Source organism: Toxorhynchites rutilus, chromosome 2 (assembly GCF_029784135.1).
Source record: "Toxorhynchites rutilus septentrionalis strain SRP chromosome 2, ASM2978413v1, whole genome shotgun sequence".
Classification (NCBI taxonomy): Eukaryota; Metazoa; Arthropoda; class Insecta; order Diptera; family Culicidae; genus Toxorhynchites; species Toxorhynchites rutilus.
Genome location: NC_073745.1, coordinates 318,403,350 through 318,418,769, shown reverse-complemented (window position 1 = coordinate 318,418,769; position 15,420 = coordinate 318,403,350). Strand labels below are relative to the sequence as shown.

The following is a 15,420-nucleotide window of genomic DNA, read 5'->3' as shown; positions in this document are numbered from 1 at the left end:
TTCTTTCCGTTTGGATCGAGAAAGATCCGGAAAATAATCTGCCAGTTCCTCTAGGAATTTAAAAATACATTCATGTGAAAGAGTTTATTTGAATGTTTTCTATCCATGTAACACTGTGACCAAATATGTTTCAATCAAGTGCTATTAACAGATGGTTATCGAGTTAGCATTAACCACTGGTGGGCTTCCAGTATCGAGGAAAATGTGGAAATATCTAATCGTTACTCCAAATAATCTGCCAGTTCCTCTGGGAATTTAAAATTACATTCATATGAAAGAGTTTATTTTAATGTTTTCTATCCATGTAACACTGTGACCAAATACATTAGGTTTTGTGATTTTTCAATCAATCGTAATCAACAGGATAGCTTCTGAAGATTATTCTTCCCCATCAGTAGGATATTTCCGTATCCAATATTGGATGCATAAAACCTTGTGCCTCCAACGTAACGCTCTCGTTTTCGAAGTTCTCCAAATATTCATTCATTCAGAATGAATTCAGATTCAACTTCATACAAATGATCTCTAAATCAACGATAGTCCTACGTCACCCTTGCGGTTATACCATAGATATAACCCACTTCCTGTTTTTTTATCTGTATTATAGTGACTTTCAACACTTTTGGCTGGTTCGTCACTTTTACTTCCATTTATGGAAGAATGTCGGACGTGAGAATTGAACTCGTGACCTTCAGCGTGAGAGGTATGGATGTTACCACTTATTAGATGCCAGCGGCGATGATTTGGTGGTAAACGTATCTGCTATGCCCTCATATATTTCTTTTTAAAGGGTGTGTCACATCAAATTGCATCACGGAAACAACGCTGTAGAAATTTAATTTTTAGTAATTATATCTTCAGCTTTCGCTTATAATCAGATAAGAGTGTATAGATCACGTTGGCCATGCTTCACTGTCAATTTTTCGTAAATTTGGAAAAATGTCGTCTAACGAAAAAGAGCGTCGTGAATTAATCCTGCGCACTCATTTCGAGAATCCGGAGTTGTCACATCGGGACATCAGTAAGATGCTGGGAATCGTCCAATCCACGGTCAGCAAAGTACTAAAACGATACTTCGAGAACCTAACCATCGACCGGAAGGTGAAGAACGGCAAAAATGGATGCTCCGTCAGTGAAAAAGATCACAAGCGCGTAGTTAAGCAGTTTAGACGTGATCCGAGAAGTTCGGTCCGGGATGTCACCAATAAGCTGAATTTGTCAAGTTCATTCGTCCAGCGGACCAAGCAGCGGGAGGGCCTTCGTACATACAAGGTTAAGAAGGCTCCTAACCGCGACGAAAGGCAAAACATGGTAGGGAAGACGCGAGCCCGGAAGCTGTACACCGAAATGCTGACGAAGCCGCATTGCCTGGTAATGGACGACGAAACCTACGTCAAAGCGGACTTTCGTCAGCTGCCGGGTCTGTTGTTCTTCTCCGCAGAGGACAAATTCAGCGTTCTGGAGGAGATTCGCAAGCAGAAACTGTCCAAGTTTGCCAAAAAGTACATGGTGTGGCAAGCGATCTGCTCTTGCGGAAAGCGGAGCGCCCCCTTCGTGATGACCGGCACGGTAAACGGGCAGGTTTACCTTAAGGAGTGCCTACAGAAGCGCTTACTACCACTATTGAAGCACCACGGGGGCCCGACCATCTTCTGGCCGGATCTCGCTTCGTGCCACTATTCAAAGGACGTGTTGGAGTGGTACGAAGCCAACGGGGTCACCTTCGTGCCAAAGGAAATGAACCCGCCCAACGCGCCGGAGCTTCGCCCAGTAGAGAAATATTGGGCGATTATGAAGCAGGCCCTTCGGAAGAACCCAAAAGTTGTCAAATCGGAGGCGGACTTCAAAAGAAAATGGATTTCTGTTCAAAAAAAACTACAACCTGTACAGAACCTTATGGACGGGGTAAAGAGGAAGGTGCGAGCATACGGGCTTGGGCTCGAAGTATGAATAAAAAGAAAATGCCAAAAGTTGTTTAATAGTTTTTATTTTACTGTCTAAAATTTTTAAAAGGATCGGTCTACTGGGCGAATTTCTACAGCGTTTTTTCCGTGATGCAATTTGATGTGACACACCCTTTATACCACTTTTTTAAGGTAATCCGAGACAGACCATTTTGGTGAAATGGAACGAACTAAACTTCCAGTTGAAATGTACGAATGATGAAAGATTCTCTATGACGATGGAAATAAATATGGCCATTCGAGCAGTTTCGGTCGTCAATGAAAGCTTTTTATTTTGAGAATAGGATATACCGTTCTGAATCATATTCCGGACGCTTGAGGCATGTGATGCAGAAAACAGGTCTAAACTTTATGCATAGGTATTATTTGGCTGATATATTGAATAAATTAGTTCAAAATGTTTTTAAGCTTTCTACTTTGGTACCTGTTTGATTGAAAACATGAAAAAAATCATCATTTTATGCTTTTCAAATGAAGCGAATAAAAATCAAACTTCGGACACTAAATAAAATTTCGGACAGATTGAATTCAAATTTCGGACACTTTATTTTGTAATTTTTCAAACGAAAATTAGATTACACTTCATTATATTTTAAAATGAACTGCGAAACACTTACCAAGCAATCACAGTAAACTATTAACGATGATGAGAACTGATGAAACACGGGAGAGTTTTAAATATAGATGAACGGGTATATTCTATGTGCTCACGCTAAGGAAACCTCAAATACAAATGATAGTTAGTAGTGTTGATAGATTTTTGTTGATTATGTCACAATTCAAATGTAGTTCTCATATAAAATGATAGTAAAACCAAGGGATAACTCTAAAGAAGCAATTGTGATATTAATTTTATCGTTATATCATCAGTGCATTAAGCATTTCAAGATATTAGAACAAAGTGTCCGAAATATGATTCAGAACGGTAGGAGAAAATTTATGTAGGTGGCCTTGTTAAGTGTAGTTTTTAAGCGTAGTAGCATTCCAGCCTGTCGCCCTTTTTGTAGATTGGGCAGAAAGTTTCCTCCATCCACCCGATTGTAAGTAAATTTTGGAAGTTGGTGCTTTCGGACGACCGAGTAGCTGAGTATCACTTACACCAAACGGTGACGGTAACATTGAATTATTATCTTATATCTAATATAATAAAGGACAGTAGTAAAAGAGGAAGCATCCACCTTGTTTCGCATATCCGAAACTTGGACAAGGTGTCTATTCCGCTGGTTGGTTTTCGGGAAGTGAGTCCGGGAAGTTGTGGGCCAAAAGTGGAGATTGGTTAGAATCTGAAAACGGACTACGTTTACACGATGTTTGTTGAGCTATCCCGGCAGTCCGACCTTGCCTGCGGCTTTGTTGTTCGTCAGCCTTCCAGTCCCCAGCGTTTTGTGATAAAACTTGATATCAGTCTCACACCGATTTTCCACACAGCAGTCGATCATAGAATTTACGAGCTCTTGGTTTGACGGATGCTTCTTGTGCTTCCTATATGTTTTTATAACCAATCTTACCTTGACTTGATGAACGGTACGGAAAAGCGATCCCACCTGTTTGTCTACATCCCGATCTGAGGCACTCTTTTTACTAGCGTAAGAACTCATGATTTCCCGATACAAAGCATTGTCCACCGGTTTCCGCTCAAATTAGTTTTTATCCTGGAAGCTGCATTCATTTCCGTACCTCAGAATTGCGTTCCGAACCGCTCCAATGTTAACTTCTTCCATTTTCGCCAACTGTTTCAGCGAAATATTGGGGATATCACACCATTTGTGCACGAGCATTTTGCGCTTTTTCGGAAGAATGTTCGCTATTTCATGAAAATGATGTAAACCGGTGTTCACTATTTACAAAGTTTAACTGGGAACAATAACATACAGCTGTAAAACGTCATACAGAAAGATCAAAGGCGTGTCAAAATTGTGCTTAGACATAGTTGAACATATTAGAGTCATATTCTGAAACATTTACTCACAATTTTTCAATTCATTTGGCTCAGTAGATTTCGAGTCTATATAAGGCATATAGTCACACAAACATTAATTTTCATATTTAAAAATTTTAAGTAAAATCTACAATATTTTTACAGCCATTCCATGCCAAACCGATATAGTGGTTCTAAGATTTTCGTGAAAATTGGTAGTTTTGTTCTTTATCGCAAGCATCTGACCCGTATTTTTTTTTTATTTTTTCATTAGGGTGACCATTTTCATTTTAGGTGTTACGACCGAGGGTTTACTTAGCTAGTTCGGATCACTACACGAAACGTGTCTTGCTGGTTAGGATAGTAACTTCACACTAAGCTTTGTTTCATATTCGTTTCTCTACAAACCTTGAGTGAGCTGAGAGGTATCTCACATGCTCCTCTCATCTCCCCTTTTTAGTATTATTTTATAATTCAATTCAGTTGTTTAATTGCTATTCGTGTTTTACTTAACTATGCTTTTTTTTCTTAGATAAATATTTCAAATTAAGAGTTCTATACTTTGTGTTCCTAACCCTATTTGAACGACGTAAGCTTTGCTGTTGCGTTTGTTTGAATTTTTTTCCTATTCTCAAAGTTTTCTTACTTTTACTTGGATCTGAAGTCAATGCAAAGTTGTCAGTTTTTGCCGAGGAATTATCTGAAGAATTTTTTAAAATAAATGGTTTTTGAGAAATCCGCTTCAGTTGGTTTTTGTGTGCGGTTCGTGTATCATTATTTAGGTTGATTAGATACGTATGATGAGATATTTTTTTCAATACTATGGCTTCGCTACTGAAGGCTCGTCCATTTGCCTTGTAAGTATAAATTACTTTTTCGCTGATTTGAAAGTCTTTTATATTGACTTTAGAATTACTAGCTTCACTGAACAATTTTTTACTTGGTTTCATGGTAGATAGTTCTGTTCGAGGAGAAAAAGAGAATATGCGTTCATTGGGGATTATTTTGTCTTCTCTGGTAGGTGTTTGTCGATGATGATGCAAGAATTTGTTTACTTCATTGTCTATCTGTAATTGTGAAAAAGAATCGCTCTCGATTAGTTTATTCAACACAGCCTTTGTGGTTTGCATCGCTCTTTCTGCCAGCCCATTGCTTGCAGGGTGGTAGGGTGGAGAAAGAACGTGTTCAATGTTTCGTGATTCACAATACTTTCTGAAATGGAAACTATTGAATGGAGGCCCGTTGTCGCTTACCAACACCGCGGCAAACCCAAATACAGCGAAAATATTATTAAAAATATCATTTTGTGTACTTCGATCCACCTAGAGTAGGTATCGACTAGTAAGGACCGTATCGTTAATTATGGGTACGCTCAAAACACAGCTTTATTTCAAATATTGCATTTATTTTTCAGTTCTGATATCAAAATATTGTATCTTATGAATGAAAGAAAGGAGTAACAGTAAAAAATAATCAAGATTCTGATTTTCGCGCCAATGATCGCACCTGCTTCTTGATGTCCCTCATTAGGTTCTGGACAACCGTCTCATCGACTTGTTTGCTCACATTTATCCAATCCTTTTTGAACTGCTCAAGGTCATCGGCTGCCTTGTCCTTCTTCCGCAGTCGTCCCTTCATCAAAGCCCAAAATTTTTCAATAGGTCTTATTTGCGGACAATTTGGAGGATTCATCTCCTTTTCCACAAAATCGACATTATTCTCGCGATACCAATCCAAGGTCAAACGTGCATAGTGGCATGATGCCAAATCAGGCCAAAATAGTGTCGGACCAGTGTGCTTTCGGATGAGCGGTAACACACGCTTTTGGAGACATTCTTTCCGGTAAATTTCACCATTCATATTCCCGAAAGTGAAGAAAGGAGATGATTTCATGCCACATTGACAAACAGCTTGCCAAACCAGCACTTTCTTACCGAATTTTTCGCAAAAAATTGACTTCTCCGCGTTCGGGACATCTGTTCCTTGCTTTACAGTGTAAAACTGTGCCCCAGGAAGAGTTTTGTAGTCCAGTTTGACGTAGGTTTCATCATCCATGACGATGCACAGTTCGCGTTTGCTTAAAATCCCATCGTAAAGCTTACGGGCACGGGTTTTCACGGAACTTGCCTGAATTTAGCTGCGTTTGGGACATTTTTGCTTTCTATATGCCTTCAGTGAGTTACGTTCTTTGGCACGTTGAACCATACCGATTGATGTTCCACACTTTTTTGCGCAATCCCGTATCGATAATTCCTTTTTTCTTTCAAATTGCCTGCAAATCTTTTTATCCAAGTTTGGCTTGGATGGCCCAGGTTTTCTGCCGCGACCGGGTAGATCCTTCAATGTATTATACATACCAAATCGCTTGATAGCGTTTTGGACCGCATGGACGCTTACTCCTTCCGCCTTCGCCAATTTTCTCATTGATATTCCTGTTTCGGAGCAGTATCTGGTCACAATGGATTTTCGTTTTTCTTCTGTTAGCCCTCTCATGATTGCACTTTTAGGAAAAAACGATCTTTTAACAATGCTAACTGAACGCTAACTGTGTCAACAACAGGAGAAAAATAAACAGCTGTCAAAACAAGCTATAGTCTTTTTCAGACGGAGACTCTAAGGCGTACCCATAAATAACGATACGGTCCTTATAAGAAATGAACGATTGAAATTATGAAAGAAATCTATATGCACCCTTTCGAATGGCTTCATTGCTGCTGGCCAGTTTCCATAAACCCTAGGACGTCTGTCAATTCCTAACATTTGACATTTTTTTCACGAATTAACGTAATTTTCAATGTCGTTATTGAAACCGTCCCAATACAAAAAATCTCCTGGCGATTTGTTTCATTTTTTGAATTCCTCTATGGTTCGAATGTAATAAATTTCAAGGTGTGTGGTATGACTATCCTGTCTCCAAAATGTAAGCATCCTGACTCAGCATTAAGTTCGTATCTTTTCGAATAGTAATTTTTGACATTTTTATCCTTAACGTGACTAGGCCAGCCGTTTTGTACATAGTTCAACACCGCTGATATTAAAGGATCGTTCGCTGATTCCGAACTTATAATTTTCGCGTTTAAATTAACGGTTCGATCATCAACTAAATAGTTCAGTCCGTGAAAGCAGCTTTCTTGATTTTCCAGTAAATCCGCCTCGCTTAAACCTTGGGTCAAAGGCAATCTTGATAAACAATCCGCTACGCAGTTTTCTTTACCAGCCGTATGCGTGATATTGAAATCAAAAATAGATAGTCTCAAAAAATACCTTTGTAATCTAGTAGCAATTACGGCGGGTCCACCCTTTTTCTTGTTAAAGATTCCCAATAAAGGTTTGTGATCGGTAACAATCGTAACTTTTTGACCCATAACATACTTATAGAATTTTTCCATTGCGAAGACTACAGCTAATGCTTCCCGATGTAATATTGGATATTTTTGTTCGGTTTTAGTAAGACGACGAGAAACGAAAAATACTGGCATTTCTTTGTTATTTACTGTATGGCTAAGAACACCTGAAATGCCATCGTCACTTGCATCGCAGGTCACTGTGATGGACTTAGAGGGGTAAAAATGTGTGAGAATCTTTGCGCTGCAAATCGCTTTTTTACTGCTCTCGAAAGCTTTGTTGCAGTTTGAATCCCAAGTCCATTTGCTGTCTTTTGTCAGCAAATTGTAAAGTGGCGATAAAACTAAACAAAGCTTCGGAACGAATTTTGTGTAAAATGATATCATACCGAGAAATGCTTTGAGCTGTGTTCTGGATTTTGGCACTGGCACGGCCGTTATCGCTTTCACTTTTTCCGGATTTGGCGATACTCCTGCCTCCGAGAGAATGTGACCCAAATATTTCACACGGGAAACAAACCACTCACACTTCTCGGCATTAATTTTTACGTTATGATTTGCGAGTTTTCTCAACACTATTCTGATCGTATTTAGGAGTTCATCATCTGACTCTGCCCAAATGAGGATGTCATCGATGTATGCCTGAACATTCGGTATGCCTTCTAATATCCTGTCCATGACCGACTGGAATATGGTGGCCGCTGGTTTGACACCAAACGGTAATCTTTTGTAAGCAAACAAACCTTTGTGTGTATTTATCACTAAAAGCTTTTTAGTATTTTCGGATACTATCAACTGTTGGTACGCTCCCTTAAGATCAATAAGAGCAAACTTTTTTGCTCTGCTCTTGTTGGTTATAAGCTCTTCAATTATTGGGAGAGGGTAATGATGTGTTATAATGTGTGGGTTGACTGTTTTAGAGCCATCCATGCAAATTCTAATATCTTTTTTTGTTTGGTTTCACTACCACTACAATTGGTGATGCCCATTCAGCATATTCTACTTTTTCAAGAATGCCCTTGCCCACAAGGTCTTCTAAATGTTTTGATACCATTTCTCGGCGTTTAAAGGCAACTGTGTATGGTTTATGAACAAAAGACTTGCCTGGTCATCTATTCTGATAGCTACGGTTACATTTTTGATTGGTTCCGTTAAATCGTCATCAAAAGCTGCGGGGAATTCTCGTTGCAGCCTTTTGGTAGTATTTTGAACCCAAAGCTTTTTCTCGGTTTCTCGGAGAGAGTTAAGATTAAATGTATTTCTCCAGTGTGGCCATATGACATTAAGCCAATCGCGGCCTAATAAAGGTACAACGTCTTTAGGAGACTGGATTACTAATAGGAAGAGAGCGGCGATTCTCCCTTTCAGTTGCACTTCTACTTTTATTTTACCCAACACTTTAACAGTGTCTCCTGATATAACAAAAAAGTTTCTTTTATCAGGTAATAAAGCACACATACTAAATTTGCCTTTATATGTAGTTGATGAGCAGATTGTTGCGCAAGCTCCCGTATCGCACTCCATCAATAGTTTTCTATTGTTAACCAATAATTTCACAAAGGCTGGTGTTACACTATTCGACTCACCTAACATGACGTTGTTTACCTAGTCCGATGATTCATGTTCGATGTCTTGTTCTTCCGCCTATTCTCCCACGGAAGAACCGGTATCCTCTTCCATGCTCATCTTGAGATCTTCCATGGCTGCTGAAAGTTGATTGATCCTCTCTTCGTATGCTCTTTTTCGCTGAAAATTTCCCTTAGGAGGTTGTATTCCGTGTCGCGGTCTTTTCGCCTTAGGCAGCGTACAATGGTACGACAAGTGTCCTTTGTTGTAGCAATTGTAGCACACAATATCACTGTTGATCTTGCTGTTACTGCGATGACTTGAGATGTCTCTGTGCACATAATCACCACATGATTTTCCAAACAGTTTTCCGGGTTTGAGCGGCCCTCTGCTACTAGCCACTCTACCGGTATTTCCGACATAGCTTATCTTATTGGCTTCATGCTTCGCCATTTTTCGAGCTTCGGATGCGGCTATTTCGATAGTTTTGGCCTTCTCCAATAATTGACTGAGATTGGATTTGTAATCGGCATCGCGTATCATCGACTCTCGTGTCTTATCGTTTCTTATACCAGCCACAAAAACTGACTGTACCAAAGTTGCTTCTGTTTCTACACTCACGTTACAGTGCTCAACGATGTTCTGTAGATCGATCGCGAAATCGTCCAATGATTCACCTTCTTCTTGACGACGGATTATCAAACGATACCGTTCGGCGAAAACGTTTTTATTTCCATCGTGCAACGTTTTGAACTTTTCCACTATTTGACTATAAGTTTTGTTAACGATCTTATCCGGTTTAAAACTACCGATGATCCGGTTTGCGGTTTCTTGACCCACGCTTGCTATAAATTCCAATGCTTTTTCGTCATCGGGGGTCTTATTTAGTGCGAAATAAATCTCCACAGTTTGGAGATACGAGTTGACATTGAGTCCAGGTACAAATAAAGGAAACTTTCCTTTGGTTCTTCTATCCATTGTGATAACCTTATTGTCTTCTTCTACAATAGGTGTAGTCATATTACAGCACTTTACACCTTTTTGACCCGAGACCGCTTAAATCAATAACGAATCGTGCAAACGAATAGTAATGATAAAATCTCACTTAATGTCGTACTACACGCAATTCCGCGCTGATCCCATCCTCGTCGCCAGAATTGTTACGATCGAGGGTTTACTTAGCTAGTTCGGATCACTACACGAAACGTGTCTTGCTGGTTAGGATAGTAACTTCACACTAAGCTTTATTTCATATTCGTTTCTCTACAAACCTTGAGTGAGCTGAGAGGTATCTCACATGCTCCTCTCATTAGGGTTGTCCGGAAAAAATCTTTTTTCAACAAATGACTTTTTCAAAAATTTCCTAACTTTTGAACTACTATTTAGACCGATTCAGATGATCGTTATATCAAATTAAAGCCAATCGGTCTTTTTTCAAAAAATACTATACTTACAGAAAATTCGAATTCTGCTCACGTTATTATTGATTGTATTCGTTTTTTATTGTTTTCATAGTCTCGGGACCAAAGGCGCTATATATTTTTTTTTATTTTTTCTGGAAAGCTGAGGATTTTTCACATAACATATGTTGAAACCAGAGAGGTTTTTTTTTCGTTTTTGAGTTATGGTTTTCAAAAGATAACCGATGGTCCAAAAAATCATTTTTCACTTTTTTCCCAAAAAGATTTTTTTCAAAAATTCATAACTTTTGATCTACTGGACCGATTCAGATGATCGACACATAAAATTAAAATTAGACACATAAAAGATAAAAGACAATTAGATAGTCTTTTTTGAAAGACATAAATCTGGATTTTGATTTTGTAATTGTTGATTGTATTAGTTTTTTGGTTAGATACTCCTCCCCCTCTCCTGGAGGGGCTGCCATACAAATGAAAAACAAATTTCTGCATTACTCGAGAGTTAATCCAGCAAATGCAACAGAATTATGCATCTGGAGGTTTTGGGGTGCATTATATTTTTCTATGGTGGTTGGACACTCCACCCATAGTGTGCAATGAATGATTCTATGGTGGTTAGATACTTCTCCCTCTCTTAGGGTGGGCTGTCATACAAATGAAAAACAAATTTCTGCATAACTCGAAAACTAATCAAGCAGCCAAATTTGGCATGTTGAGATTTTGGGGGCACGAAACGTTTCTATGGTTAATAGACACCCCTCCCCCATCTTTAAAAAAAAAGTGTCTGAAAATAATCTGATATTATGATGATGAGTTTTGGTAGAAGTACTAGGATGTTTTTAGTAAAAGATAAATTCAACGGGATCGATTAGAAGATCAATCAATGAACAGTTCTGCGATTGGACAAAAAAGTTCTGCGATTGATAACAAAAAACAAATTTTGGGCGGGACGAAGTTTGCCGGGTCAGCTAATATATATATAAAAATGGAGTGATGTCTGGCTTTCTGTCTTTCTCTCTGATTCTTATGGACTTGGAAACTACTGAACCGATATGCGTGAAAATTTGTATATAGGAGTTTTTGGGATCGGGGAAGGTTTTTATGATAGTTTGAGACTCCTCCTCCCTCTTCAAGGGGTGTCTGCTATACAAATGAAACACACATTTCTGCATAACTCGAGAACTAATCAAGCAAAGGTAAAAGTAAAACTCGACGAAGGAATCGTCCGATTTCAGATGTCATCATTTAATTATATTTTCTGTATCAAACATGTATTCCATATAAGGGAGAAACATGTTATTTACAAGGGATTGAAAAATCTTGAACGTGAATAGGGTCCGAAAATAATTTGCTAATTATAATGACGAGTTCGTGTAAATTTATAGTAAAAGGAATTTGTAAAGGGTCGAAATTAATCAATGAACAGTTCTGCGATTGAACCCATGAACGTGCGGTTAGTAAAAAAAACGTGAATGTGATAACGAAAAATAAATTTCGGGCGGGACGAAGCTTGCCGGGTCAGCTAGAAAATATAATAATTAACAATAATAGTATAATAATAAAAATTATAATAATCCTTGTTATAATGATAATAAAAATACAACGAAAAACGTTGAAAATGTGACGAGTAACGTTGTCGCAAGCGTAGCCTCGTATGATATAACCACAAGGTTACCTACCGTTAACTTAGTAATCATTTGTTTGCATTGATCAAATTATTGATTGAATGAAACAATTTCCGAATTCAATTGAATTCAACAATTTGCTGTGTAAGTAAAGAATTTGAACAAACGCCCCTCGTCAGTCGACACACCTCTAAAAAACACTGTGATGACAACTGACAGATTATAGGTGATTGATCGCGGATAATTGAACAGATCGTATGATAAGATAATTAACATTATTCTATAACTTCGTAGGAAGCGAACTCATGTGCTCTTCAAAACTTGATAACTTTATAATTTAAATATACAGGTACAAAACTTGAATATTACTTTAGTAGTGAATTATAGTCGCTCAAATTTAGTTTATCGGTTATTTGAAACGAGTAAAATATTAATTATAAAACCTGAATTCTGTTTTATAAATGAATATATCCCCTCAACAGCTTGTAGGTTAGACGCTTAGGACGAATGCTCCTGATTACGCTATTTTATCGTTTCTGCATACGATACGGTAAATTGTAGCTTAAAATTAAGAGAACACAGTTTAAAATTTAAAATGGTTAAAATTCAGGATTTCACTCGGGATTTGTACGGAATAGTCTCTATCTCTTCGATGCTTAAGCAACAGCCATGTAAGGTAAGGTATCTTGGTTTTGAATACAGTGTTAGGGAACACATTTCGGTAGGAGCAAAAGTTCGCCCAACTTGCATGTATTTGCAAGGCCAATTTCCCCAGGTACCTTGGTTTTGATGGCTATGTCAGGGAAACCTTAAATCGGGCTAATCAAAACGGGGCAGTTAGGGCGCTTAGATAACGCTTGACATTTCACAATTATTCAATTGCTTATCTCTAGAAAAATAACATCTAATTGATTGTGATAGACGCGTACTAATATTTCCTATCAATTGACGCAAACATCTTTCCGATCTATTAAGAAATGTTCGCATTCGAAATCTTTCATTTTTTCCGGCACGTTCTGTGTATAGGTTTTCGTTTTATTCCCCATATATTCCGGTTAAACGTAGTAGTATCTGCAAATGAAGGCTCAAAAAGTTCAAAGGGTTGGAAGTCACTAGACTGCAATTGAACAATTGCAGCAATTTCTTCTGAATTTAAAGGAACTAAGAGATCATTAATATGGCGTGATTAGACACAGGCCTAAGCGCAGGTCTAATGAAATAAGTTAGTTGGCATAGAGCAGCTTTTTACTAAATTTCTACTGAAATAATGACATCTATCCTGCTTCGCTATCCAACAACGAACATCGTTGACAAACCATTTTTGCGAGTACAACAATGTCCAACAGCTTCGGCTAACATGAATCATCCATCGTCGGAACAAAATTCCAAAACACATTTTGATTGATAATGACGCCGCTGCCAAACACAGATCGGCCAAGAGGAGAGGAGGGAAAAAAATCAGGTTCACGCAGCGATAATCTTGCCTCAAACGCAAAAATGCCGCTTGTCCGCCTGATTTCCCCGTTACATAATCTCCCTTCAGTGATTATCAGATCATTTGATCATGCCCTGCCTCTTGCTTTTTCCCGCTCTGGACATGCGATGCTTAACTTCAATGCATTCCTCTTTCGCTTCTTCCGCCGAAATGTGCCACCGCCAGATCGATTTGACTGATTTTGTGTCCTCTTCGTTTTGGTCCCCCTCCCCAGCTCAACATGCTCCAGACTGTGGCACATTATTCATAAAAACCCACCGCCATTTCCGCCCGACACTCCCGAACTCACCTTTCTGCGCACAAATCAACAAAAAAATGGATGGCGGCTTTCGAGGTCCTCTGATTGTAATGCTCACTCGGATTTATTTGGTTGGAATGGAAAATCATTTTTGATGTATGATCATATCAAAGCCGAAAGGTGATAAAAGAACATGATACATACGACATTTTATTTCTCGATTCGTCGTTTTTTTTCTGTGTCTCCCTCGCTCCAACTCTGTCCGTTTTCTTCTGGCTTCGAGCCGACAGCAGGCTTCTCCCGTGTGCCACCGGACTGCTGCCGATTTGACGATCTGATGGCTGACGATGGCGGGTAAGCTTTTGTTAGTAAATAACTCTTTTAGGCTTATAATTATGATGGAGAGTGACCCATCTAATGGAGCGCCTTTTTGGCGCATTTCGGTAGACTGGTTTCGTTATGTCGGAAGTGTTGTCGGATGAATGTGAAGTTCATGTTTCAATTGATTGCGGGGAAGCAAAAATTCTGGCAACCTCGGTCTTGACCCATAGCTTAATGTCGATGCAGCCGATCTTATCGTTCATTTCTTTCTTTTTTTTTGCAGAACGATCGAATAACCAAGCTGAAGATCGATAACAACCCGTTTGCCAAAGGATTCCGCGAGACGGGTCAGTCCCGGTGCAAGAGGAAACTGGGCAGTGGCAGCAACAATACATCAACGTCATCCTCCTCGTCGTCGTTGTCGTCTTCGGGAACATGTGGCCAAATGACAGATGACGAGGATCGCAACGATCTGCAACAGCTTCACGAGGCCAAGCGGGTCAGATCAAACGAGCCGGATCCGATGGATTCCCGGCTGTTAGATCCCCGACTGCTCGCAGGGCTGGAGGATTGCTCCCGGAGTGGACCCGATGCGACACTGCGGCTGCAACAAATGCACCGTCGGTTTCCTCCGGGTTCGTCCGCCGCAGCGGTCGCCGCCAACGAGCTACTGATGCGTCAGTACAATCAAATGTTCAACCCCAGCTGGATGGATCTAATGATTCCGTACTTCACCCGCAATCCTTACCCACAATCACTGGGACCTCAGCCACCGCCACCGCATCCCTTTCTGCCGATTGCTGCCAGCCACTCACAAACGCTATTTCCCGCCTTCGGCAGTAGACCACTTTTGGCACCGCAAATTTCTCCGACGGAATCCATTCCCGAATCGGACCGATCGTCTGCGTTCAGCGTAACGCAACCCAACTGTGAGGATCACTCTACTGGTCAGCTGTCGCCGATTCCCCACGCACAAGTTGTTGTTGATTCACCACCTCCAATCAACGATGGCAGGGAGGGAAATAGTGACGAGAATAAAAAAGTTAATTTCAGTATTGCATCGATTCTGCTGTTGTAGGAAAGTTTTTGATTTGTAACGTGTTGTAACATTCGTTCAGCCCGCTCGGAAACCTCATGAACAAACGTGCCTTTGCTTATACATAGTTTTAAATATACGAGGAATAAGATCAATTTTTGTACATATATTTTAGATGTAAATAAATGAATATTAGAAGGAATTGTTGTACAACACACCAACTGGTGTTCTGATACTGAAAGAAATTCTCTTTTCCAGGCATACTTGATTTGAGAGTGTATCAAGCTTCTAGCTGTCTTGACGCAAGGTCTTTCATGAAGAATATGTTCATAATTACGTAAGTTTAATGAAATATTAATATTGCTCTTGTTTTAACTATTCAGTGCAATTTTATCAAAATTTGAAAGGGTAATTAAAAAAGGAATGTGTTTTTTCGATATTTTTTCTGATATGGTTATTAAAAATCCATGATTACCTTTGCTTTATCATTTA

The 15,420-nt window shown here is 39.3% G+C and overlaps 1 protein-coding gene across 1 annotated transcript in view; it reads left to right on the top strand.

Annotated features, from left to right (window-relative positions):
* LOC129770987 (T-box transcription factor TBX6-like) overlaps nt 1-15,118 on the top strand; it is a 100,614-nt gene extending 85,496 nt beyond the window's left edge. The window contains exon 5 of the mRNA XM_055774207.1: nt 14,176-15,118. Within this exon, the coding sequence (XP_055630182.1) occupies nt 14,176-14,970 (795 nt within the window). The 3' untranslated portion in view covers nt 14,971-15,118. The remainder of the gene's footprint in view (nt 1-14,175) is intronic.
* Nucleotides 15,119-15,420: the final 302 nt, after the last annotated feature.